The sequence below is a fragment of the Cladophialophora bantiana genome (genome assembly GCF_000835475.1).
Source record: "Cladophialophora bantiana CBS 173.52 unplaced genomic scaffold supercont1.3, whole genome shotgun sequence".
NCBI lineage: Eukaryota > Fungi > Ascomycota > Eurotiomycetes > Chaetothyriales > Herpotrichiellaceae > Cladophialophora > Cladophialophora bantiana.
Window position 1 is genome coordinate 1,197,622 of NW_015971577.1, and position 25,493 is coordinate 1,223,114.

The following is a 25,493-nucleotide window of genomic DNA, read 5'->3' on the forward strand; positions in this document are numbered from 1 at the left end:
CACCGTAGGTTACTAGGGCCTAGTGGCTACAGGGCACACGGCACAGGCCACCGGCCACAAGGGCCCTTCCTCTCCCTCACTAACTCCTTCGCTGGTAGCCACCGACAAGCAACAGTCCTCCGTACGAGTAAGTCGTGCACTGAACTGAACCACAACGCACCCGCAGCAGCCAGGAACAAGCGAGGATCATCTCTCATTGCACCTCGCACCTCACACCTCACACCTCGACCACTTCCATCCCTCATCTACCTACTCAACTACCTTCTTCTCGACTCTATCCTCGTCCAATCCTCGACATATCTTCCTCTTGACACGCGCCTAGAGGCCCTATCCTACTTGTGCTCGCATTCTCAATCCTGTATATCACCAATTTCCCCCCCGTCCCCCGTCTTCTGTTCCCCGACCAAGCAGAAATCTCATCGTCCTCCCAGCCCAGAATCAAAGTCCCCAGACGCTCGACTTTCTCTTGATTGTACCTAGCACTGCGGCTCCACGCCTTCCTTCAAGTCGAGCCTACTTCAGTTCGCCAACAGAATCGTCGATTGACCTCTCTTTCACCTCGCCGCCCTTGACGGGCTTACTCAGACACTTTTCGACATAGACGAGGTCCTCTCGCTCTGGCTGGCCAGCGTCGTCACTGGGAATAAAATCAAAGCCGGTAGTGTGTCGCATCGCACGGTTTGCTGAACTCGGTGCTCCTCCTTGCTTCGGAACGTTGCATACAGCACTTTGCAAACCCATCCCCAAGCCGTACTCGGACTCACCCCTCAAAAGACTCGCGACCGGGCTGCTGCCATTTCGATCTTATACATACATTAGAAGGAGGGCCAGACTCTACATACGCCTGATCCGGCGCGACTGTTCTCGCAGCAATTATTCAACCCGGATAATTCAAGTCCAATCTCCTCCTGGACCGTCATATGACTTGCAGAGTGCCGAAAGATGAGGGAAACAGTATACCGACACCGATGACCGCGCCATCTGCTCAGGCTCTTTCGCCCAACATGGAAATGGAGTCAGTCGCTAGTCCTTCACACCCTACACGACGTTCGCACCACGTCTCCTCACACTCCAAGTCGACGCCGTCCTCCCCTTTCCATCGACCTGAATCCCGCTCGCATTCAAGAGCTTCCCTTTCCCCAGAACCCCCGGCAAAACCCAATTCGCCCCGTTCGCTACCATCCGACAAGAGCCACACACCGCCTGCAGGCCGGAAGCAGTTCGGAGGTTGTAAATATGAGACCGGCATGCAAAGAGCACGGCGGCGTGTCCCTTACTCCCTGGGGCCAGAGCCCTTGGCAAAGGATAAGTCCGAGTTAAAAACCAAGTTGACCCATGAGGAAGATGAAACACTAACGCAGGACATGCAAAAGCTCTATGAAGAACTACAACCAACCGCCGAGAGTGAAGTTCGCCGGTCAAGGTTCATCGAGAAGCTCGACAAGATACTGCGGGCAAGATGGCCAACGTCCTCAATCAAGGTCAATGTCTTTGGCTCCACGGGGAACAACCTTGGAACCTCGGATTCTGACGTCGATATCTGCATCACGACTGACTGCAAGGAGATGGAACGAGTTTGCAATATCGCAGAGCTGCTGGCAAAACATGGAATGGAAAGAGTAGTATGCGTCTCTTCTGCCAAGGTGCCAATTGTCAAGGTTTGGGACCCCGAATTACACGTCGCTTGTGACATCAACGTCAATAATCCGCTGGCTTTGGAGAATACGCAATTGGTCCGGACGTATGTCAGTATTGACAACCGAGTGAGGCCATTGGCCATGATCATCAAATATTGGGCGAAGCGAAGGATGTTGAACGACGCTGGTATGTGGTTTTTTCCACGCTGTTGACTTTGCGACCTTTGGTACTGATCTTTCCCAAGCCCTCGGAGGCACGCTTAGTTCGTATACGTGGATATGTTTGGCCTTGAACTTTTTGCAAACAAGAGACCCTCCAATCTTGCCTACTTTGCAACAACAGCCTAACTTGCAGCAGAAAGAGGTGGCTGGAGTGAATGTTTCTTTCGATCGCAACATCGAGGCTCACAGAGATTTCGGGAGCCGCAACAAGTCTTCCCTTGGCGAACTTTTGTTTCATTTCTTCCGTTACTATGGGCATGAGCTTGATTTTGAGCAAAGTGTGGTTTCGGTGCGACTGGGTCGGGTGCTGTCCAAGGTTGAAAAGTCGTGGCACCTTCTCCAGGACAATCGGCTCTGCGTTGAGGAACCTTTCAACGTGTCAAGAAACTTGGCAAACACTGCTGACGACACGTCGATGCGAGGCATCCATCTAGAGTTACGGCGGGCTTTCGAGTTGCTGGGAGAGGGCAAGCTTGAAAGGTGCTGTGAACAATTTGTCCACCCTCCAGATGAGATCAAACCCTCGGAGCATTTTGTGCCACCCTCAGCGCGACCAGTGATTCCGCAACCTCCAACGCAGCCGTCACGAGGAGCTCGGAATGCAACTCGAGGCGGTAGCAGGAATCTAAGTCAGATGGGTAGAAATCCCCGACGGTCTTCGAATCCAACCACACGAACCTCCAATTACTTGCGCAATCCTCCATTCCAGATGACAACTCATGAGTTGCAACTTCAACAGCAGCATCAGCAACATCTCCTGCACGACCAGCTGTTCCAGCAATACCAGTATCTCCAGCTTCAAGAACAGGAATTGAGAATGCAGCTCTATCAACAGAATCTTCGGCAAAGAGGGTTGATGGCTGCTTATAGTCAACCCACAGGATATAGTCAGTTTGTTTCGCAAGATGACGGCCTTGATCTTGGTTCTAATCCACAAGTCAACGGCATTGGTCGAGCTCCCTTGTCAGCACCATTGTACCAGCACAGTTTTCCTCGATCGCCGTATCTGCCTGCAAGCCAACCAAGCCAAGGTGTATCAACGAACCCGCCGTCACCGAGACTGAATTCGGTGCTTTCGGACACTCGAAGGTACTCACGCCGAACTTCTGTAACACAATCATCCACAGGAGGTTCCCTACGAGCTCAGTCGCAACCTGCACGGGCTGTTCCGGTCTCTTCTTTGGGACACTTGCAGCGGCCTGATATCGCAAGCCTTCAGGATTCTTCTATTGGACGGAGATCGTCCTCATCTTCAACATCTCAAGAACCGTATCCTGCCTATATGGAGAATGCCTACGGTATGATTGGACCAGTCTATGATCCAGTACGAAGGCCAGCCGAGTATCTGGGGTATTATGTCGGTCAATCGCCGTCGCTGCCTGCTTATACTCAAAGCACGGCGATTTCTCCCATCCCTTCACACGTTGGCCTCGCCATCCAGAATGGAGGCCTATCTCCACGACTTGCTCCAACATCGACTCGACCTTCTGGGACGATGCACACTCCTCCGCTCCAGACGATCTCTACTGCCACGGTTGAGACGCATCCGGAACCAGACCAGGGACCGGGGAATGGTGACAGTGGCAATACTGAATCAGACCCACTGAGGCCTAGGACAGGCCCGTTAATAGTGGATGGGTCGATCAATTCGCCACTGCGGAGGCGCACGACCCATTCATTCAACGATCCTGAGGATCATATCAGTTTCAGCGCATCCACGTCGGAGGACTTGGCCTTCGACACCCCCTCAAGCTCAGATGAACAATCCCAAGACGCTTTTGAGTGCCATGCACTTGGAAAGGCTTCGCCAATCAGTCCCAGCCATACACGAAATCATATTCAGCATCCAAACGGTGCTCCAGATTTTGTGAATGGGCCTCCGCCACCGAGAGCAACGGGAAAGCGTTCGAAGGAAGAGGGGCAGGCTCAAGCGGCCAAGGCAGGGGAGTCGTTGGGGATGAGTGTCCTGAATACGATCAAGAAAGTGAGCGGCCCAGCATGGTCTCTTGATCGGCAACTTTCCTCCGTGGAGGAAGTACGCACGCCTTCCCCCAGGGTTGAGACATTTAATGGGGAGGGCTCTTTTCCCAAGGAGAGCAAGGGTCACGCAGGCCAGGATGAGCGCTCATCGAATGGTCAGACAATATTGGCCAATGGCGAGGAACGTGATTTTGCAAGCCCGCTTGCGCCAAGAACCAACGGGACTGCGGGATCCTCGAGTCATGGACCCAGTTCCGCGCCGAATGCCAATGTACCTAGCGGCTGGCAGACACAAAAGAAAAAGAAAAATAAGAGAAAGACGGTCAAATCAGAAAACGATGCGCAGCAAACGTCTAATCCTTCCTTGGGAGAAATACTACCTGCCGACGAGGCTCTACGGAAAGGCGGCTAGGCGCTCCTTCGCTAAACATTTTCCTTGACCTGCAGCATATTTGGCCCGTCCACTTTATGAAAGACGCCGTCTTGTCAGCTCGATGATTGGGTTCTGGCCCCGTCTTGCGCTCCGCTTTCTGGTCCGGGCGGACGGCCTCGACAAAAGGCAGCATTTATGATATCAACAGCACACATCTAGTCGTTCTATGGATTTTGGGTTATGCATGGATCAAATTTGTTGGCGTTTGTCGATCTAGCAGGAAGCAGCATCCCTGATCGGGATGCAGCGCATGAGGATGGCCGCGGCGTTTCTTCAATACCCAGGGACGTTTTCACATACCCCTGAAAGTTGTGGGATGCATTCACATATACGGCTCGATTGAGGGCCAGATCTTTGATGGCTCGAAAGTTCCATGGGAGGCCACGCCGCTTCGACAGGACATGGCGAATCTCACGGCCTCGAGACAAAGCTTGATTGATGTTTTGCAAAAAGGCGGAACCCGGACGATCATGTGATTGGCATTAGAAATGGATCCCTTGCGAACCGAGCCAGTCGTCGGGGCTTTGTTTTTCTTTTATTCCTTTTTCTTTTCTTCTTTTGATTGTGGAAAGGTGGGAGAATAGAGCAAGGGGTTCACAAAAGTGTCAAATTTCAAAGGCTTCCGCCCGCTACTGGAGCAATATAAACCGACCGGTGGAAAAACCAAGGCTGAGAAGAAAGAAGAGATTGTAAGATTGCTCGGAGGGGAAGCCGGGACAGTAGATGAGCAGATTAGAGAGAATGAACGAAAGGAACGTGACCATTGTTAAATCCAAAAAGGGTGTTCATATCCCTCCCTCGTTCTTTACCAGACGAGGCTGTAATGGTCACGTGAGCAAGACGAGGCTGACCAATGTCGACTCGCTCGTACGATTCGGAAGGAGACAAAGCAACGACTTTCTGTGCCTTGCATGATTCTCCCAAATTCATCCCCCCGCTTGATATGCGTGGCCAATGACCAGCCATCCTGGAATTTTATTGTGGTCCCCAGCGTTTCTCGATTCAATCAACCATGTGTACCGAGTATTAAGTTGGCACACTCAGCACAATGCGGCATGCAGTCACCGCAAAGTCTTGATGGGACTCTTCTCAACTCCCTCTGCTGTTTATCACACCACGCCTCACGCCACAGAAGTCTTCGTCTTCCACGACAAAGCCTCTTGATCTTAAAAGCGACTTCTCCCCTTTTACGATTTCGACACCGCTGGTTTATGTCTAGATAACGTTTCTCCTTGACGCATCCTCTCACCTCTCCACCTCCCATAATGCCTCTTATACTCGACACCCCCTCAGAGTCCTCGGTCGACTCGGATTTAGACCACCAGGAAGAGAGACGAAGGCTACATCATGACGCTGATGTTGTTATCGTGGGCGCGGGCGTCGTGGGGTCTACGTTGGCGGTGGCGTTGGCAAATCAAGGGCGCAGTGTCATCCTCCTCGAGAGATCGTTGAAAGAGCCGGATCGCATAGTCGGGGAACTCCTGCAGCCAGGTGGTGTACAGGCATTGAAAAAGTTGGGTTTGCGCCATACCCTCGACGACATCGACGCGATTCCAGTCAATGGATACACCGTGATTTATTATGACGAGCAGGTGCCCATTCCCTATCCAGCAATACCGGGTGAGGCACGGCATCAGGCTTCAGAAAAGCCAGGAAATCCCAAGAGGGCAGAGGGGAGGTCGTTCCACCACGGTCGGTTTGTGTCTCGATTGCGCGCTACAGCAATGTCACATCCAAACATCACGGTCTTCGAGACCGAGGCTACTTCACTCATAGCGTCCTCTCATACCGCTGAAATTCTCGGAGTCGAATCTGTCACTCAGAAAACACACAAGGACTTCTTCTTTGGGTCGTTGACCGTCATCTGCGACGGATATGCCTCCAAATTCCGGAGGTCGTACATTTCTCACACCCCCAAGGTCAAGTCAAAATTTTGGGGCCTGGAACTTATTGATTGTCCTCTCCCGATCCCGCAACACGGAACGGTCGTCTTGGGTGACAATCCCCCCGTACTGCTGTATCAGATCGGCACCCATGAGACTCGAGCACTGGTGGATATTCCTGACGGGTTAGCATCCACATCAACGGCCAACGGTGGCGTCAAAGGCCATCTCCGGAAGGTTGTGCTCCCGGCTCTACCGGCTGTGGTGCAACCATCGTTTCAGGCTGCTTTGGAGGAAGGCAATCTTCGAAGCATGCCCAATTCCTTTCTCCCACCGACAACCAACACAACTCCAGGCCTAGCCATCCTCGGAGATGCCATGAACATGCGCCATCCCTTGACCGGAGGCGGTATGACAGTCGCTTTGAGTGACGTCGTCTTGCTCTCCGAGTTACTCTCCCCAATCAAAGTCCCAGATCTCGCAGATACCAAGCTTGTGCTCAGGCAGTTCCGCGCTTTTCACTGGCGACGCAAGAACCTAAGCTCCGTGATCAACATCCTCGCTCAAGCGCTGTACTCGCTGTTCGCCGCCGATGACTGGCAACTCAAGTACCTTCAACGGGGCTGTTTTCGATACTTTCAACGGGGCGGCAAATGCATTGACGAGCCTGTGGGGTTGCTGGGTGGAATCATCCCGCAGCCCTTCGTGCTGTTTTATCACTTCTTTAGCGTGGCATTGCTGAGTATCTGGGTACTTGTGCACGAGAACGGCTTGCTTCTGTTTCCGGTCAGCGTGGTTCAGGGGGTGTTGGTCTTTTTGAAGGCGTGCGAGGTCATTTTCCCATATATTTTGGCGGAATTGAGGCGTTGATCGGAGGGCGGGAATAGAGATACAACAGGAATGACAACGACGTCACCAAGCAGACCGGAGGCGGGTTTCCGGAAACGATGCTCGCGAGACCGAGGGGAGAGGGGGAAGAGAAAGCCATGTACAGATATAGATAGATGGATGCTGATCAGCACAGTCGTGAATAAGACGAACAAGAGCAAGAAGGAGTGGAAGTTGAAGCCTTGGAAAGGAGGAGCACGCTGAATCCTTCCTTGTCTGGAGAAATGGAACGTCTTGTTCAGAGCGAGGGACATACACAGTACGCCGTATGGTGTATGTACATAATCTTCAGCCTTGTAGCGAGCAAATCATTCAACTACGGTATTTCCCTCATCAAGGGGCAGCATCATTTTCGTCATCATTCTCTTCCTCTCTTTCTTCTCCTTGACGAATTCATCGGGATCACATCTTCCCGCCCTTGGCCGTTTGTTGTTGCTCTCTCTTCTCTTTGACTTTGAACGCATTGATGGCGCCGACGATCAAGGCCCCGTCGTTGAAGCGCGTGGGCCATCGCTGCTTCATGCGGGCGACGAGATCGCGGGCGTTCGCAACCTGGCCGCCCTCGACCAACCCGTCAAAGTCCAGGATGTAGCGCCTCGTGCGCTCCAGGTGCCAGGTGCCGCACAGCTCGTACGGCTTGACGTGGCCCGGCACCACGACCTCGGGCCGCGGCGTCAGGGATTGGATGGTCTCGACGGCGCGCACCCATTCCATGCGCAGCGCGTGCGTGTTGGCCTCGCCGAGCATGCAGTGCACGTCGCCGTAGACGACGTCGCCGGCGGCCACGAGCCGGAGGTGCGGCACGAACAGCACCGTCGACGAGTGCGTGTCCGTGTGTCCGACCTCGACGGCCTGGAACTTGTAGCCCTCTGGATCGCTTGGCCTGTCTTTTTCCGATTCTCCCCCTTCGTCAGAGAAGGGCAGGTAGAACGCGCCCGACTCCGGCAGCGGCTCCGCGAGCCGGAACGCCGTGTCGATCTGGCCCGGGAAACGCGACGCCCACATGGTCTTGAACGCGGCCGGCGCGATCTGGCCCTCCATGTGCGCGATGGTGCCGCGCGTGGCTACGGCGCGCGCGCCCGGGAAGCGCTGTAGCAGCATGTTTAGCCCGAACCAGTGGTCGCCGTGGCCGTGCGTGATGTAGATGTACGCCAGCTTCGCGCCCGGTTGCAGCGTCTGCTCGATCCAGGCAATCAGCGCCGAGGTCTGCGACACCGTGATGGGCGTGTCGACCAGCACCGCGTGCGATGCCGTGTGGATCAAGGTGCACGCGATCGGCGACCAGGGCCCGCCTGGCTTGCCGCTGGGTGCGGTCCACGGGATTGAGGGAGAGACGTGCACCGAGGCGTAGAGTGGCATGGTGTTTTGGGATCGTGTGCCCCGTATACACAAGTGTGTGGTTGTGGTTGTGGTTGAGGGTTTTGTCTGAGAATGCGTGTGCTTACGTGTGCGACAGAGAGACCTGGCAGATGGATATTGAAAACAACAGGGCGAAGAACCGGCGTTGTGTGTTCAAGAAACACAAGACTACCGTGACCAGATACGAGGCTGGAGTGAGGGAGGAATGGAAGCGAGAGAAGAATATATCACCTTCCTTTCTTGCTTCCTTACCTGTAACCTGTTCCAACAGGCCGAATGAGACGAGAAAAGACGCATCTAACGGCAAATGGGGTAGATATAATAGCAGTAGCATTTCCATTTCCATGATGATGGGGAGAACAGAAGAGGAGCAGGGGAAGGAAATAATATTTGTATAGTAATCCGTCGACCGAGGGTGGAAGCTGATTGGACAAGGGGCAAACGCACGGTTGTGTAGCTGTAGCCAAGAGGGCGAGCAAGGGGTCCCAGCAGTCGAAGCCGAGAGATTGAAAAAAGCCAGGAGACTCTGGGGACTCATTCTGTCATGGAGACGGAAAGGACTAGGAGACCTGATGCTCCTTTTGTAAGCTGCCTGATTTCATTCGTCCTGCAAGAGGGTATCGCAGAATAAGTAATCGCCCCCTTGTCTTGTGCTCTTGGGATTCGAACAGGCGCCATCACCTCGGCCCATTATCTCTCTCTCACATGGTCGTCGCCCTCAGCCTCTCCAGAATATATTCCCCGGCCTTGACCGGCTGCCAGTTACTCGGTCCCACCACGCTTTCCGGCAACGGCACCACCTCGGCGTCGTAGTTGATGCTGAAGAAGAACGGCACCGAGTATCTCTCCCCAGTCCCCGGCACGCTCACGACGCGGTGGATGGTGGACTTGTACAGCCCGTTTGTCCAGCGCATGAGGAAGTCTGCCACGTTGACTGTCAATGTTCCCGGCCGGACGGGGCAGGGGAGCCAGACAGGCCGGTTGTTTGTGAGGGGTGAGGGCGGGAAGAGGATCTGCAGGCCCGGGTTGGACGAGGAGAGGAGCAGCGTGAAGCATTCGTAGTCGGTGTGTGCGCCGAGCCCGAGCTTGCTGCCTTGTTCCTCGTGGGTTGTCGTGGTTTCGTTCGTGCTGGCTTGCGCGTTGGTGGCGGAGTTCGCGACCGGCTGACCAGCGTAATATAACAACCTCGCAATCCCGCCTGGGTGGGTCATCAGTTCGTCAAAATAGCCCTCCTCGAGGCCCAGAGACATGGCAAAGAGGCGAAACAAATGTCTTGCCAGCTGGAGCACTTGGCCATAGTAGAGTTTGATGGCCTCGTAGAAGCCCGGGAGATCCTCCTCGGCAGGCCAAATGTTTCCCAGACCTGTCGATGCAGGCGATTGCCCGTCCAACTCGACATACTTCCCATCTCCGCCCGTCGGGTCTAGCTGTTCTTCATACCCCCAATTGAACCCCTCTTTCGTCTCGGGTTCAGGCTGCTGTTGAGAGGTCGAGGCGTCGCTTCCCCCCATGTCGTCGGGATTCACGTACGTGTAGTCGTGGGGCTCGTATCCTCGGAAGAGCGGAGAGTGCTTCATGTGCAGCTTGTCCTTCTTCTCCGGCGACAACTGGTGGAAGAAGCGCTCTGCCTGCTTCAACACCCCGACCATGGCTTGGGACGAGATGCCGTGGTTGCTGATCTGGAAGAATCCCGTCGTCACGCACGCTTCACGGATCTGCATTGCCACGGCCTTGCGCAGAGTGCTGTCGTCGGAGAAAGAAGGCCCAATGTCGATCAGAGGCACGGTCGGTAACGTCTCTGGTGCAGTCTTGGGTGGAGGGTTGGTGAGGGCCCCGGCCAGGCGAGTTCGAAGATGTTCTTGAGCTGCCGCAACTTCGTCAAGAATGCTGAGGCCCAAGGACTTTTCCGACAAAGGGTCTAGGAAGGCTTGCGGTGACATGACGGATGCGGCCATTGTGATATATCGCTCCGTTTATTTGCAGAGTACGACCAGGACCAGCGAGGGCGTGGTGATGGATGTGATGTTGTGAAGAACGATAGAGATGATTCAATCGGGTCGAGGAATCAAAGAATGAACAAGTTGTCCTTGTGCTGCTCAAGACACGAGATTCTTAGAATCGCACATCCAACTACAGTACTCGGTACTGCTCACCCTCGATTCACCATGCCCGAGCAGTGACGCGGTGGCGCACGATAAGGATAAGGATTTAGAGTAAGAAACAGAAATAAGAAATGCGACACACGGAGAGCGGAGTTTTCCGCCTGCAGGACAAGGCTGAACAGGTCAGGCATATCGAGATGTCTGACTAGGAAATAGGGGCGGCGTCGAGTCAGATGAAGCTCAGGCGCGGTTCTAGACAAATATAGCATGTTCAGCTTGTCTGGTGTTTCACACATATGCCTCTGCCTCTGCCGTCATGCAAATCCAGAATTAGTTGGACAGGGTGTCCTTGCTCGTCAAGGCCTCATAACACATTTATATCGTTGCGAAGAAACAGGAACCGGCGCGCTGTTGTAATACCAGCCCGAACATCCGGCACAGCTGCGGGCATGCCTCGCGGCAAGACAGGTTCCATCTCGTCTTTCCAGTATACCGGCTTCTCCATGGCGGCAGGCCACCAGTCAAACAGGAGAAACGCCTCGTCTGCGGTCCAAGGTCCTGTAGGCCCGTTGGAGCCCTCTTCGGTCAGCCCTCCCATCTGTTGGTTGTCTCTGTCCACTGCATTTGTCTCTGAGGCGCATCGCTGGAGTTTGCTTGGGCTCTCAGACTTGGCCGGACTCCTCGCCGCTAGGTTGCTTAGCACTGGCGAAGGGTTCCGTGGTTGAGGGACAGCATGGTCTGGTATCAGAGTTAATGTGCCGTTCCCCAGAGCATCATTTTCAGACATGACTCGTCGGAATGGACGTGTATCAAAGCCGTCGGGTCGTTCCGGTAACAGGAGGGGCTGGTTGGGACTTTGTGGATCGAGCTCCAAGGGAGGTTTTGGACGCAGGCACTGAGCATTGACCGCTGCTTGAACATCCACCTGAAGCTGCTGTGCGGGTACAGTCACCGGGTGAGCTGTGGCAGACGACGGGACATTAGATTTCGGTAGACTTTGACACGGCTCACTGTCGTCAGACCCGGGAAAGGGAAATTCCTCCTGGGTCGGAAGTGGTCTGGGAGAAGGTGAGTTCCGCGCAGACTTCTGCTCTGGTATGAACAGCGGGCTGGAATTGATGTTGTCGTCCTGGACCAGCTCACGTGCGCTCGACTGGCCGGAGTACGGAATCTGAATTGGTTGCCTACCGTCATCGAGATGGGCCCGGGCCGCGCGCTTCGATAACGACGCTTCTTCCTCACGAGGAGAGGATGTGCTGATACTCTTTCGAGGCGACAGTTGGCAGCAACCTTCCAGGGTTTGTGGCCTTGATGTACCTTTACAGAACGGAAGCAGACATGTCAGTCTGGGCCTTGGCTTCGGTTGGCCGATTAGCAGTCGTGAACGGTGAGCGACTGGCGGAGGGAACGCGTCCAAAGACTCGCCATTGGTGGATTTCTTCGGATTTCCAGGGGGGCTAGATCTCTTCAGTCTCTCTTTGCTCGGTTTCGCTTTATTGTAATCCACTTGAGGAAGAGCTGTTGGGCTCGGACATAACAGTTCAGGTCTAAACCATTGCTTGTCCGGGCTTCCCCTTTGATATTCACTAGGTACAGTTCCCAGCCTCGCCGGCTTTGTGGGCTGCCGTTTACTTGGAGGTTCTTCGTCTGACGACAATTCGATCAAGTCTTCGCATTCCGTTGGAGCTCCGCAGCAGCGAGCGGTTTGCGGAACGGTCTTACTTGGCTGCATGGGCTGAGGTAAGCGAGGCCTTGCAGATCTATCCGGGTGGTGGACATGATCGAAATGGTTCTCCTTGTCACGATCAAGTCGCAGTCGTTTTCGAGGCGATTCAACTGGGTCGACGCGACTGGATGACCATCTCTGTTCATAAGGAGAGTGCACGGGTAATCTTGCACGCCCGAGTCGACCTTGAGAAGGTCCCAGCACTTCTAGCAACGACTTGGGTCTTTGAGAGGGGCCGGTTGACAAAGGGCGATTTGCAAGGGCCGCTGCCTGTCGGGGTGGAAGAGCAGGCTTTTCTGGTCGTGATCTTTCGAGAATTGGGGCCAAGTCTGTTTGAGTCTCACCGAGACGCTCTCCGACTTCCACCATAACACCGCGGTCTAGCTGGATCTCAACGCCCTCTGCAAATTCCCCCTCTTGCCTATAGTGGAGGTCCCCAATGTAATTTTTCGCGTCGTCGTAGACCATGACGCGTCGGTTGAAGGTGTGGAAACGCAGAGAGCCATCGTGCCATTTCTTGGCCTTCTTGTGCAGGTCGCGCGTGTAGAGGCAGCGGAATTCATGAACGGGAGCGGTGTTCTGGGTGGGAGCAACGGTCAAGCTGGCAGAGTCGAACCCGCGGTGCGTGGAAGTGAGGCTGGCCATGATCACATTTCACTGCTGCACCTGGAAAGAATGGGAGGAGCCGAGGCTGAGGTGGTTGTCAGCGACATCCTGTCGGGGCCCGGCCAATGGAGAGGATGGCAGAAGCAGTATCGGTCATCAGTCAGTCAAGGAGCAGAGGGAGCAGCAGGAAGAGAATGTCTCGTTAGAGCATGTCATTGACGGATGGTGAGTGGATTTGAGGGTGGGATAGTGGGTGGGAAACGCGCGTCAACTGAGGCTGGAACTCGGGCGCAGGCTGCAGACTCCAGAGAGGAGGCTGCAGGGAGGCTAGGGCTAGTGAGCCTCAGACTTGGAACCCCCCGGTTGAATCCCCTCCCTATCCCATGCCCGCTTCTGCCCTCTAGCCCTGTCTCTCCTTAGCTAACCCTTAGGTATCATACACTGTATGCCTCCCGCCGTGCCTCCTTCCCTTCCCTGGCCGAATTTGCACCCCTACGTTTTGCTGCTTGACTTTATTTACCTCGTACTGTCCAACTAATTTTCTCGCATTCTCCTCGTGTACTTCACTCACATGAAAGAAAGGGTAAACTTTTTAGACTGCTGGCCAGTTAGCAATTTTAATACATTTCCTCTCCTTTCCCCCGCCGCCGTCTTTCGTTTCCTCCCAGCCTGACGAGCCTCCGCGCCGTTGATCGAATCCCTAACCTGGACACCCCCCCCAACCACCGGGAGAGCGACACTGGTGGCAGCGGCAACAGTCCTGTGCCACCAAGCAACCTGCGCTCTGCTCTTCTTGCGTGGGCTACGGTCTGACATCTGGAATCCACCTCCGCCTCCGCCGTTGTCTCGACATCCTCATTCTGGCCTCCTCACAAGACATTCCTCAGGCCACTGTGCTTGTGAAGGTCTTGCCCTTGCCCGATACCCAGCAAGCCAGCAGCCACCATGCACAGTGTCCAGCGGCATTTTGGCAAGTACATGAAAAGGTCTGCCGATGAACAACAGGTCTCGGTGTTGCTCAAGGACTTTGAAGAGGCGGATAAGTTGTTGACAAAGGTACGTACCCAACTATCCCGCCAAATCTCTTGACCTCCACCAACTGACTTCGATCCAGATCATTGAGGCCTCCAAAGCATGGCGAGAGTCTTGGACCTCCATCCTCACTCACCAACATCGGATATTCGACGAGTTCAGCCTCCTGTACGCTCCGATTGTGGGTGCCAGCGACGACTACCACGGCCATGTCCCAGTCCAGACGCCCGATCACATTGTCCGCAGGACCACGAGGATTAAGAGTGAGTACGAGGATCTGAAGAGAGATCTCACCGAGGACCTGGGTCAGGTCGAAGAGAGGCTCATCAGGCCTGCTCAAAATGCAAAGGACAGCTTGCACACCATGAAGAAGACGATCAAAAAGCGCGAGGACCGGAAACTCGATTTTGAACGGTACCAAAACAGGGTCGACTCCTATCTCAAAAAGACCAAGCGGTCGGAACGAGACAATGCGGCCCTCGTCAAGTCCCAGTCCGAGCTGGAAGCTGCCACCGAAGCATACCACGCCGCCGATGACAACTTGAGAGGCTGTCTTCCTCGACTCTTGACGTCGGTTTTCTCGCTGCTTCCCCACTTTCTGGCTGCTCAAATTCAGATCCAAAACAACTTGCTGGGGCATTATTACACCATGCTTCACACCTACTGTACGGAGGAAGGTTTCCCTTCTCCAGCTCCACCCATGGATGAAGTGATCCGATTGTGGAACGATGCCTTCAAACCCGTGCAACGCGAGGCTGAGTCGTTGGCTATCTTGGCCAATGGAAAAGCAGCGAGGACGTCGATGGAGAATGGTCAGCAACCGGCCAATGGGTATCGCCGTCCAAGTGCCTCAGCCTTCAGTGCCCACCGCCAACAGTCTGTCTCCCCGGCCAGGGCCCTTCCACCGTCCCCGTCTTTTGAGCCGAAAGTCAAGTTGTCATCCTCGCCAGCGGCGTCATCTGTGCTGGGTGCAGCCACTCCGCAGGAATTCATCGCCAGCCCATCGCCTTCACAGTCGGTCTATCAGACACCGATGGCCTATTCTCCAGCAGGGCCGAACACAGACTATTTCTCTCGTGATCGACAGCCCTCTGGTGTGTCGGCCGTGTCTGCTGCGACAGCGGCGTCGATTGCACAGAAGAAACGACCCCCGCCCCCTCCGCCGCCGAGGTTACCTTCGCAGCAAACCATTTTTGTAACAGCACTGTACGATTTTGACGGCCAAAGTGAAGGAGACCTGGCATTTCGAGAAGGCGATCGGATTCGAGTCCTCAAGAAAACTGAAAGTACCGATGATTGGTGGCAGGGGGAGCTCAGGGGCATGAAGGGACCATTTCCTGCAAACTACTGCCAATGAGACACCAGCCTAATGGGAACAAGTACGAGGAGCTTGATGCAAAAACTAGTTGAGAGGGCTTGGCTTTGATGTACTGTGATGCCTTTCCTTTCTGACGACATACAAGGGCCGGGATGGAGCTCAAAAGACAGGAAACAAGCCCATAATAATAGCAGCAAGTGAATCAACATAGAAGTGAGCGAGCTGGAAGTGAGCGAGCGAGCGCGCACAACATGATTTGAGCACAGGCAACCTGCACAGCATTGGAGCATAGCAGAGGGCGTGGGATAGGGCGTTGAGATTCCATTTTAAGGCAGAAAAGGTCATATACCCAACAATACGGAGTAATGGATTTGATCGGATGTGCCCAGCATTCCCATTCCCCATTCATGGTAGACCAGGGGTTAACACTAACTAGTAGACGGACTTCCAGCATGCCACTTCTTCAATTCGGCTTGGGCGGACTCTTGTTGATCATGTCATACAAGTACATACATAAAAACGGGGCACAGACTGATTGGTCGAATCAAAGCGGCGACGTGTGCTCAAATATCAAAGAAAATCCTTCGATGGATCTTGAGACTTATTTCGCCTTCACACATCCAGCCCTCACGGTTCCTAGAAAGAAAGAAAGAAAGAAGGAGAGAGAAAAAAAAAATGCCGTCGGAGGAGTCGCCAAACCCGACGAGACACAAGCCGGACATCGTGGTCAGCGGGCTCAACTACAAGTTCCCCGATGGAACGGCCGGGCTGCTCGACATCAACCTCGAACTGCCAGCGGGCTCGAGGACGCTGTTGATCGGGGCCAACGGGGCGGGCAAGACGACACTTCTCAGGCTGCTGTCGGGCAAGAAGCTGGCGCCCTCGCGCTCCATCTTCATCGCCGGCGTCGACCCCTTCGCCGCCGGGCTCGAGGGCGTCACTTATCTGGGGTTGGAATGGGTGCTCAACCCCATTGTGCGCACCGACATTGCCGTGCCCATCCTGCTGGACTCCGTCGGCGGGCTGCATTACCCCGAGCGGCGGGATGAGCTGGTGCGCATCCTGGACATCGATCTTCGATGGCGGAGTGAGTCTTCGGTCCATTTCTCTCTGTGTTTCTCTCTCCCCCGCCTCCTCTCCCTTCCATCGTTTGCACCATATTATTTCCTATTCCCTGTTTGATCCAGCGCAGTTCTGACAGAACCTCCTTGGCCCGGGGGGAAAAAGTGCACATGGTCTCGGACGGCGAAAGACGACGGGTGCAGCTGGCCATGGGCCTGATCCGACCCTGGGACGTGCTTCTGCTGGACGAGATCACGGTAGATTTGGATTTGCTGAGCCGGAGCAACTTCCTGAGCTGGCTGAGAGGCGAGACGGAGCGGCGGGGGGCCACGATCGTCTACGCGACGCACATCCTCGACAACCTGGTCGGCTGGCCCACGCACCTCGTGCACATGCACATGGGCCGCGTCAAGGAGTGGGGGCCCATGGCCAAGTACCACGCCGAGTTCGACCGTTACGACAACAGCGGCAACAGCAAGCTCGGCGAGCTGGTGCTCAAGTGGCTCAAGGAGGACCTGGCGGAGCGCGGGCCCAGATACCACGGCGGCCAGGCTAAGACGTACGAGAGCCACGACGGCAAGGGAGGGTACGGAGTCGAGAAACCGCTGGCGGCTGACGAGAAAGAAAAGGAGCGCGAAGCGAAAGATGACTGGGGGTGGAAATAAGTGCCAAACGCACCGTTCACCCCGTGAAGGTGAAAGTGGAGGGTCTGGGTTCTGTCCTCTCTCGAGCTATCTCTCGTCCGCTACTGCCCAAGGCCATTTTTGGAGCGTCCCTCCTACTTGTACATACATACAAGCTCTGATACCCCCGTCTGATCTTCAACAAAATCACCGAGCGCATCATCTCACTCTTGAAGGGGAGGACATCTGGGAGACGGGTGGCGGCAGGGGAGCCATTTTTGGTCTTAACACCATATGTATTTGAGGAATAGAAATGAGCTGGCTTGTATGGGTTCATATCTGGTATCTTTTACCTGTCCTCGTCTGGGCACCGCCCGGACAAGGCGTCGAGACAATGGGAACGGCAACGTTAGATGGCAGCCTTGTCGTCGCGATGTGTCCTTTCCGAACTTGTTCCTTCTCCCTTGTGACGGTGGCCAGCCGCCATCTGGCCTGTCTTGCTGCCTTCCCACTGCACCGGCGTCGATGCCTTGCTGAGGAAGGTACATCCTTCTGGTAGCTGGCTCGGAGACAGAATCAAATCATACCAGAATGAAGTGGGCTTCTTTGATACCCCTGGTGGTTTCCCCCCCTTTTCGTTTTCAAGAGAAAAAAAAGCGTGATACTCTGACAATCTCCAGACTTCCATTTGCTGAAGTCCATATCTCGTATATTTGGGCCAGTCACAGTCTGTTCCAGTTCCCCATCGGTCCTGGGGAAGTCCAGGTCGGGGAATGGGGGGGATTTGATCGTGTGCATTGTCCAACAGAGAGCGTGGTCAACTAGTTATATGCGTCCAAAAGAAGAGGTTGGGCATATCTTCCTGACAATCTAGGCACCGCTGCAGGGGACCATGGGGGACAAATTCTGGCCACACATTCCATCCCGACAAGGACGTTTGGAGAGTGGTGTGGCACCCAAGGGGCACCTGAGCCTATCCGCACAAAGTGCTTGCATAGTTCAGTCACGTGATTTCGCGCTCCCTTCGTGTTGAGGGGCCGCCACTGCGACGCGGGAGACGTGTCAGGCTCGACGCGGCCTAGGACTTCGTTGCATTGATAAGCTTCCCAGCAGCCTGCCCGTGAAGGGGGTGACGACCTGGCCGCCATGTTTGATACTGAAAAGGAGCCCTTGTTCCTGCTCTCAGGACGTCGTTCTCGACTTTCGCTCCTCAACCTGACCGATTCGATCGTCTTGTAGACCTGGAGTGATTCAATTCTCTTTTTTGAACGAATAGCCTCGGGGCGGCACTCACTCATTCGTAACGTGTTTCAGAATCCAATCCCATTTCCAATAACGCTCCTGCTTTTTGCGGCCATTGTTTTGTTTATTCTCAAAATGTCGGTCCTTTTTATATGGACCTTCTTCTCGGTGCTCGCCGCTGCCATGGTTGGTCCGCAACCCGAGTTCGATGCTTTCCTTCTGACAGGGACTTCAGGATCCACCCGTTGAGAGAGGGGACGACCCTATCTTCGGGCGAAGGCTCGCCGAAAATACAGTCTCTGATGGCCTTCACCGCTGGCACGCCGTGGGGGTTGCCACTGGGCTTCTGCTGGCGTCAATTGCTGGGTTAACAGTCAAGCACACCCATCATTGTAACGGCCAACACACTGCCAGCCGAGCGGGGGCCCATCAGACTTGGTCATTTTGGGTATCCATGATCTGCTTCCTCAGTTTCATGCCCTCAGCACATGTTGGGGACTTTTGGCAGGGGATGGTGGTCGCGCTGTGCCTCGCAAGTCTTGAGATGTTTCGACAGGCCCAGAACGAGTGGTTCGGCATCACAATGAACCTCGCTCGGCATACCCCTTCGCTAGTGGCATTCCTTATTGTCGTCTTCATCGGAATTCATGGGCCCGCTGCTGATGGCTCCTATATTTCACTCACGGGGATGTGGGGACCACCAGCGTTCTGGTTGAGCCTGTCATTTCTACCCCAGTTGATGAGCGATGATCGAGGCCGTATGCCCACCTCTGGGACAGCGCATACGCTGTAACGGAAGCATCCGACCAGCAATAATTCACCCATGCCTCATTTTGGAAATTCTTTTTTGGGAACGAACTCGGACACGCCACTCCCCTTTCACCCCTCATTCTCGGCTGCATCTTGCCCAATGCGGTCTCCTGGCATGATCAGGTTGAAACACAAAGGAAGAAGGTTCCTATCGGCATCTGGACACGTTTGTTCAATGTGGATATAAGATCTGTACAACACATAATGTGCAAAAGGAGCCAGGCGGTATATCGCTTAGGACGAATCATATGGAAAGATCTGAGTCGATTGGTGCGAGTTGGACCAGCGAGGTCATAAAAGTTGACAATGGACCAGGTGTCAGGATATACGTTTGAGCTCTGTCTTGTCTCCCTGGAGGATGGATAGTACGCCCGGAAATCGGAAGAAAGGATCCAACATGTCGGCTAGAAATGATCTCATGGTTAATGCCACTATCTTGACCATTTCTTCTCCTCTGACCAGCCAACCACATTGAGTAGCGGGAGGCCGACCTCACATTTGATTCTGGCTGCTCTTCTGCCGGTAGAACCTAGCCTCGGGCCACCCGGATCCCAATCACGCTGTCTTGGAGGGAAGGATTTCTTCGGTTTTCACCGCCCTTCTTCACCACGCATACCAGGGGGCACCAAGAAAATGAACTCTCTGGAGGAGTCCACTCGAGAATTTCGACTCCCGTCACGTCATTGATTTGCCAATGTCTGCCAGGTTTATCCTCAGTATCCGCACTGTTCCGTCAGCCGAGGCCACTGCTAATTGGCCTTGTTCTTTCTGATCACCTCCCTCATCGTTAGTGGTTGGTCGCCAAGCGAGTCGATTGACGGTCTTCGAGGGACAGAGGTGTCTGGGGACCTCAACGTTTCGCAATATCTTGAGGTCGCTGTTTACGTCGATAGTATGCAGCGAGATGCAGCCGTCATCCTCGCCCACGGCGAGCACGCCACTCATCCCGCAGGAGGTGGAGGAGACTGCTGTCACGGGGGATTTTCGCGCGATCGAAGATCGCATGGTGAAGGTGTTCTTGTTCTCGCTGTCGTTGGGATCCCGTGACCATAGCTTGATAAGCTTGTCCCTGCCAGCGGTGGCGAAGCTCGGATTCGTGTCGGTAGTACTTGTGAACCACGTAGCGTCGAGAATCATCCTCGTGTGCGCCTTTGCATTTACGGCGACGCGGGCCCAGCTCTTGGAACCGTCGCTTGATCTCCTGAACACTGCCCACTGCCGATCTCGTCCTACACTCAGCAGGTATCCCGCATTCTGTGAGAAGAACGCAAGCCTCGTGACGGTCAGGGAATGCGCCGACAGGGGCGGTTTGATCTCGTTCCAGTTCTTGGTGTCGTACAGACGGATCACCGCGTGGTCGAGGGAACTCGCCTTGCATGCTGTGGCGAGAACACTGCCGTCCGGGGCCGTCGCTGCCTCAGAGATTTCCGAACCGTGGCCGTATAGTTTCTCGTGCTCAGGCCAGAGAGTGTGGCGCGCTAGCAGGTCCTCCGTCGGTGGTTCTTGGATGTCAAGCAGTGAAATCCCGAGTCCGGTTGGCATAGGGGTCGAACTAAGGGCCTCATTCGCAGTACCGTCTTCAGTCTCCTCACTATCCTCCATGGCCTTGTTCGACAGGCCCAGCACAGGGATGGCAGCGGTGTCAGGCATGTGGGCTAGTTCCGGAGGCAATGGAATCTCGCACAGTCGATGAAGCATGCTCGCGATATCCTTTGGTTCATTGAACACGCGCAACAGCTTCTCGTCTGCACCCGAAGAGAACTGATACGGCGTCGTACTCGCGATGCAATTGAGGTCGTATCCGTGAATCTGAGGCCGCGAGAACTCATGCCAGCTCCGCTGCTGACCTCTCTTCCATTCTGCATGAAGCCTGGTCGTCTGGTCGGAACTTGTGGAGAGAAGGTAGCTCCCGTCCGGGGCCCAACAGATGCCGTTGACGGAGTTGGTGTGGCCGCTGATGCCAAACCTCTGTGTCCAAAACTGTGAGGCCTTGTCATACTGCCACAGTCGCCAGCTGCCCGTGCGGCCGAGACAAGCGACAGTCTTGCCGTCAGGACCCCATAATCCCGTCCAGAACCCCCCTGCTGAACCTGTCGCAGTGGTGGCCCCTTTTGCCCCACTAATCTCTCCCAAGCGAGACATACTGATCCATATTCCCGACGACGGGTCCGGTTCCCATATCGAAAGAGAACCGTCGGCTGAGGCGGTGAGGAGCTGTGAGCTAGTGGGACTCCACGCCGCCGAATAGATCCAATCTTCGTGGCCGACAAGTAGTGCCTCGAATGTAATAGAGTATTTGTACTCCCCAGCCGACACTGTCTGGACCTTTGCTGACAGGGTTCCGCTGACAGCAGGTACTCCGTTCAGCTCGGCGGGTTGCTTTGTGGGTTTGCTGTCTCTCAGTTGAAAGCACCAGATGCGGACATACTTGTCCTGGCTCGCAGAAGCTAGCAGGGCACCTCCATCTGGAACTTGTGTAAGTGCCAGAGATCGCACCCATGCTTCGTGTCCAGTTAGAGTGGCGCAATGCTGGAACACTGGGGCCGATAATAGACCTTCGATGGCGTACACTTGGATATCGTTCCGAGTGCCTCCGGCGACCAAGTAAGCATGGTCGGGAGGAGATGTGGATGGAAAGGGGTTGACAGCGAGAGCCAGCGGAATGAATCTGGGTTTGAGGGCGAGTGTAGCCAAGGCTCGGATTTCTGTTTCATAAACTTTCCAGAGTTTCACATTCGCGTCGGCTCCTCCGGTCACCAGGATGTTGCTTTGACTTAAACAGGTGATGGCGTTGACAGCGCCCTCATGGGCCATTGTCTTAACGAGGCGTACCCATTGCTGGTTTGGAGTGTCTTGTCTCCATACCGCGATCTCTCCATTTGCACTGCCCGAGGCCAACAGCTCAGTAGATCCATCCCGGGCTTTGCTCAGAAATTTCACACTTGTCACTTTCCCTGTGTGTCCGGAGAGCAAGGCGGATATGCCGTGTCCAGAGTCATTCACCGGCGACCATATCCCCACATTCTGATCGGCGCCGAAGGCGAGGATGTCTGAGATTCTCGACCAGTCGGCTGCTGCGCTGTGTCTGTTTCCGCCGACGCTGAAGTACTCGCCTTGAACGAGAGGAGAAGACATTGATCGAGAAGACCGGAGCGGAGGAAGGCAGAAATTGAGGTTGATCAATATGGAAAACGACGCCAAGAGGTTGAAAATTCCCAGGCAGGTTCAGCCTTGTTTAGGAAAAAGAGTGACGCCGCCCTAAGTTCAGTGAGCCCCTGGGACATGGGCTTCGGACGGCAGAGAGAAACGTGCAGGTTCATGAGGGAACCCATCTGATTACCGCGGGACGTGGACATGGCTACGACTTTCGAGAGGGAGTTCAAGGCGCAATTAGAACAATACATGGTATCCCGTGTACGAAAGGGTATAGACGACAGGAGCTCTATAGACGATCTCGAGGAAATCGTCCTCGCTCAGCAAAAGGAGTCAGTCGTTGAGCAAGACTGCAGAATACTTCGAGCATGGCACCGGTCAAGGTGAGCGGCGAGCACTTCAAAGATAGCGCATCACGTCCGCCACATATCGCCCATCTCAAGAGTCGCGTAAAGACCGCAAACTGGACTACGGTAGGCGAGGAAATTGGCTTCGCGTACTGAATACTCCGCCTTCGAACATAAGAGACTCGTCAGTGTCGGCAATCCTCCCCAACACGTTGGACTATATTCCTCTAGGAATATTCGAGACTTGTTCTTGACCGTGGGAATCGACCTCGGAGCGCTGGTGCCTCGGGAAGCTAATTCTGCGCTATAGAATCGTGCTCTGTATCTTCCGTGACTTCCAACAGGATAATTGGGAGTTCGTCTCGACTCTATTGATTCATTTGATGAGAAGGAGACCTTTGTCTTTGCTCAGTTCGGGGAGTTCTACCCCTTTCAAACGTCGAGCAAGAACTGGAATCTTTGCAGCAAAGCTCTTTTACACGCCGATCAAACAAACGATGCCGACCCCAACACTTGACGGCATGGGCTGGCAAGATAGTGGATTCGTCCTTGTCTTGGAAATCCGAATAGATGGATTGCCAGGCGCATTCCACACGATACACAATCTCACCTTCCACAACGACTGGGAAGGGTTGACTGACGACGAAGTATACGGCGATCCCGACGTCTTGACGCTCTTCGAGAGCGGGCCGTGATTGACCGTGGTGCAAGTGGAAGGCCAAGGTCTTGATCTGCTAAGTTCCTCGCGGGACAAAATACGAGAGGAAAACAAACAGATCCGATTGACGGGGCTCTCAGATCGTATATACCCCAGATTATGGAACAGGCTGGAAATTCGACGGCGGCGGCGAGAGATCAGTCGGTCTATTTCGAGATCTGAAAAGGACGGGGTGAAGGCAAAAGCAGCATTTTGGGCCTCTTCAAACCCGTATTTTGCGACCCTATGTCAACTTGCAGGGTTCATCGTGGCATTCATGACAACCATTACTGGCCTTTCGCACGCCATCAAGTCGCAAAGTGTGTCAATCGACAATATGTTCGGCGTCGTCCAATAAAGATCGAAAGGCTCGGAGGCTTACCACTTAAGGTCTCACCAGCCTTCTCTAGACCGGTATTTACCTGCAACGACGCATATCACACTCATGAATCATAGGTCGCTATATCTGCAGTACGAAAGCTCAATGCTTGACGCTTAGTTTCGGTCGATATGAAGACAGAGCTGAGTAGTAGGCATCTCCCCATTATATCAAGGCATTACGAAACCGGAAAAAGACGTCTAATAAATCCCGCCGACCATTTTGATGATGTCGATTTCTACACGGAGTCGACTTATTTTGCGGACGCACATCTGGGATAGAATTCCAGCATGTAGGGGTTGCTAACTAGTTGGACTCGGTAGCTTATGAGAGAAGCTTGTTGATCCGGTTTCTGGTGTCTAGAGCCTCGACAAATTCCTCCAAGTTTTCAGTGTCCAGCACCGTTGTTGCCTTGCTACTCCCTTCCGGGAACAAAATTCATATATCTATCAGTACTCGTTCAATGGAACTGCCAATGCATCAATGTTCCCCGTGGAAAGCACGTTTCCGGGATGGAAGGTATTCACCACAAAACAAGGCGAAGAGCATTGGCGCGGCGTCAAAGACATACACGCACCACTCGTGGTTGTTAATGTATGTGTTCAAGCTACTGCCTGAACCGGAAGCGAACTCGACGATGAGGGTCAAGATGTGGTACTATGCGGCAGTCTTAGTCGTTGACTCGAACATGTCCAAGAATCATGATGATACATACCGTGATTAAGAGCAATGAGATCTGCACAGCGTAGATTCGTGTTTTGGCGGCCTTGGAAATTCGGCAACGAGGCATGACCCAATCAATCTTCTGCGTCGTCCGCACGGTCAAGGCAAGGAAGAAGACAATCAATGCTTGCTGGAATACCACGCCAAAGTCCACTGTGTGCACCCCTGTCTTGGCCGTGTTCGGTTTGCTGCTGTAAGTCAAGAGGCCGCCACCGATCTGGGCGACGAATGATCTGAAGATGAAAAGTCAGCCGGAGGCTGTGCTCATTGCCTTTGCAAAATGGAGGTTCCCCAACATTATATCACAGCAGACAAAGATCTTTTCCATGACGCTGCCTCCCAGGCCAAAGACCTTGGTCTTCGGCAGGAAACATCTGACCAGTCGAGAGATAATCATGTAATCAAAGGCGTTGACAAAGATCGGTGCCAGGAGAACCAGCAGGACGATGCATCATATGGTCCCTTGTCGGTAGGGTTTCTAGCCGACTGGAATTGGAAAGCAAAGGAAGCCGTCTCCATAATCACACCGATGATGATAACCAGACAGAAGAGTTGTCGGTGGTGGAAGGCTTGGTATACGTGTGCGACCGTCGTAGCAAGGAGGGGGCCGGTAAAAATCAGCGCCGCGGCGACAGAGGGGCAGTATGGCTAAAGGTTCGAAGGGTTGTTCAGAGGTAAGGGAGTTTTACTGGTTTAGTTAAGCGTGCAAGATCGGTTGCGAGCTGATCACTACTTACGGAGGCATTTGGGGGACACTATCTCGAAAGGACTTGGTACACTGCAGAGAGTCTAGGAGGCTGGCAGGTGTGGGAGTTAGGTAGGTAGGTAGGTAGGTAGGTAGGGAGGCAGCCATGCGTTTACTGATATAGCTGTTGTTAAGATCAAAGAGAAGTCCATGATTCCCAGCATAGGTGAGGTTCTTCTATATGGAAGAGCTGTTTTCCTTTCCCTCTTCTGAAACACGGCCACGGCCACAACTGGGCCATTGGAAGGAAGCGACGTCAGCCTCTTGTCTGCCCTATCAACCAATGAACGAGTGGATAAGTAAGTGAGTTAGTGAGTTAGTGAGCAACAACCAGTAAAGGCTGAGCAAAGAAACCTCAAACCCGTCAGAGAAGATGCCCACGCAAGCGCCCGGGTAGGTCCAGGTCCATCATGTCACAGCAGGCGCACAGCAACCACATAGATAGGCAGGTAGGCTGTGCAACAACAAAAAGCAGAAAGGGAGGAAGAAGCCAGCCTGTTGAGGAACCCCCCCCCCCCCCCCCCCC

At 54.1% G+C, this 25,493-nt stretch overlaps 11 protein-coding genes across 11 annotated transcripts; 6 read left to right on the forward strand and 5 right to left on the reverse strand.

Annotated features, from left to right (window-relative positions):
* Positions 1 to 1,004: 1,004 nt before the first annotated feature.
* On the forward strand, positions 1,005 to 4,251 carry Z519_02343 (uncharacterized protein; the record flags this gene model as incomplete). Its single annotated transcript, XM_016760100.1, has 2 exons — positions 1,005 to 1,824; positions 1,883 to 4,251. The coding sequence occupies 2 exons, from the start codon at positions 1,005 to 1,007 to the stop codon at positions 4,249 to 4,251; spliced, it is 3,189 nt and encodes a 1,062-aa protein (XP_016623621.1).
* A 1,286-nt stretch (positions 4,252 to 5,537) lies between these two features.
* On the forward strand, positions 5,538 to 7,025 carry Z519_02344 (uncharacterized protein; the record flags this gene model as incomplete). Its single annotated transcript, XM_016760101.1, has 1 exon — positions 5,538 to 7,025. The coding sequence occupies one exon, from the start codon at positions 5,538 to 5,540 to the stop codon at positions 7,023 to 7,025; it is 1,488 nt and encodes a 495-aa protein (XP_016623622.1).
* A 420-nt stretch (positions 7,026 to 7,445) lies between these two features.
* Z519_02345 (uncharacterized protein) lies at positions 7,446 to 8,402 on the reverse strand (the record flags this gene model as incomplete). The annotated part of the gene is made up of 1 exon (XM_016760102.1): positions 7,446 to 8,402. The coding sequence occupies one exon, from the start codon at positions 8,400 to 8,402 to the stop codon at positions 7,446 to 7,448; it is 957 nt and encodes a 318-aa protein (XP_016623623.1).
* Positions 8,403 to 9,103: 701 nt separating this feature from the next.
* On the reverse strand, positions 9,104 to 10,357 carry Z519_02346 (uncharacterized protein; the record flags this gene model as incomplete). Its single annotated transcript, XM_016760103.1, has 1 exon — positions 9,104 to 10,357. The coding sequence occupies one exon, from the start codon at positions 10,355 to 10,357 to the stop codon at positions 9,104 to 9,106; it is 1,254 nt and encodes a 417-aa protein (XP_016623624.1).
* Positions 10,358 to 10,868: 511 nt separating this feature from the next.
* On the reverse strand, positions 10,869 to 12,875 carry Z519_02347 (uncharacterized protein; the record flags this gene model as incomplete). The annotated part of the gene is made up of 1 exon (XM_016760104.1): positions 10,869 to 12,875. One exon carries the CDS (start codon positions 12,873 to 12,875, stop codon positions 10,869 to 10,871), a length of 2,007 nt encoding a protein of 668 aa, XP_016623625.1.
* Positions 12,876 to 13,781: 906 nt separating this feature from the next.
* Z519_02348 (uncharacterized protein) lies at positions 13,782 to 15,225 on the forward strand (the record flags this gene model as incomplete). The annotated part of the gene is made up of 2 exons (XM_016760105.1): positions 13,782 to 13,892; positions 13,951 to 15,225. The coding sequence occupies 2 exons, from the start codon at positions 13,782 to 13,784 to the stop codon at positions 15,223 to 15,225; spliced, it is 1,386 nt and encodes a 461-aa protein (XP_016623626.1).
* A 636-nt stretch (positions 15,226 to 15,861) lies between these two features.
* On the forward strand, positions 15,862 to 16,913 carry Z519_02349 (uncharacterized protein; the record flags this gene model as incomplete). Its single annotated transcript, XM_016760106.1, has 2 exons — positions 15,862 to 16,273; positions 16,414 to 16,913. The coding sequence occupies 2 exons, from the start codon at positions 15,862 to 15,864 to the stop codon at positions 16,911 to 16,913; spliced, it is 912 nt and encodes a 303-aa protein (XP_016623627.1).
* Positions 16,914 to 18,248: 1,335 nt separating this feature from the next.
* On the forward strand, positions 18,249 to 18,906 carry Z519_02350 (uncharacterized protein; the record flags this gene model as incomplete). The annotated part of the gene is made up of 2 exons (XM_016760107.1): positions 18,249 to 18,299; positions 18,349 to 18,906. The coding sequence occupies 2 exons, from the start codon at positions 18,249 to 18,251 to the stop codon at positions 18,904 to 18,906; spliced, it is 609 nt and encodes a 202-aa protein (XP_016623628.1).
* A 692-nt stretch (positions 18,907 to 19,598) lies between these two features.
* On the reverse strand, positions 19,599 to 22,058 carry Z519_02351 (uncharacterized protein; the record flags this gene model as incomplete). The annotated part of the gene is made up of 1 exon (XM_016760108.1): positions 19,599 to 22,058. The coding sequence occupies one exon, from the start codon at positions 22,056 to 22,058 to the stop codon at positions 19,599 to 19,601; it is 2,460 nt and encodes an 819-aa protein (XP_016623629.1).
* An 862-nt stretch (positions 22,059 to 22,920) lies between these two features.
* On the forward strand, positions 22,921 to 23,118 carry Z519_02352 (uncharacterized protein; the record flags this gene model as incomplete). The annotated part of the gene is made up of 1 exon (XM_016760109.1): positions 22,921 to 23,118. One exon carries the CDS (start codon positions 22,921 to 22,923, stop codon positions 23,116 to 23,118), a length of 198 nt encoding a protein of 65 aa, XP_016623630.1.
* Positions 23,119 to 23,979: 861 nt separating this feature from the next.
* Z519_02353 (uncharacterized protein) lies at positions 23,980 to 24,619 on the reverse strand (the record flags this gene model as incomplete). Its single annotated transcript, XM_016760110.1, has 3 exons — positions 23,980 to 24,156; positions 24,215 to 24,455; positions 24,519 to 24,619. The coding sequence occupies 3 exons, from the start codon at positions 24,617 to 24,619 to the stop codon at positions 23,980 to 23,982; spliced, it is 519 nt and encodes a 172-aa protein (XP_016623631.1).
* Positions 24,620 to 25,493: the final 874 nt, after the last annotated feature.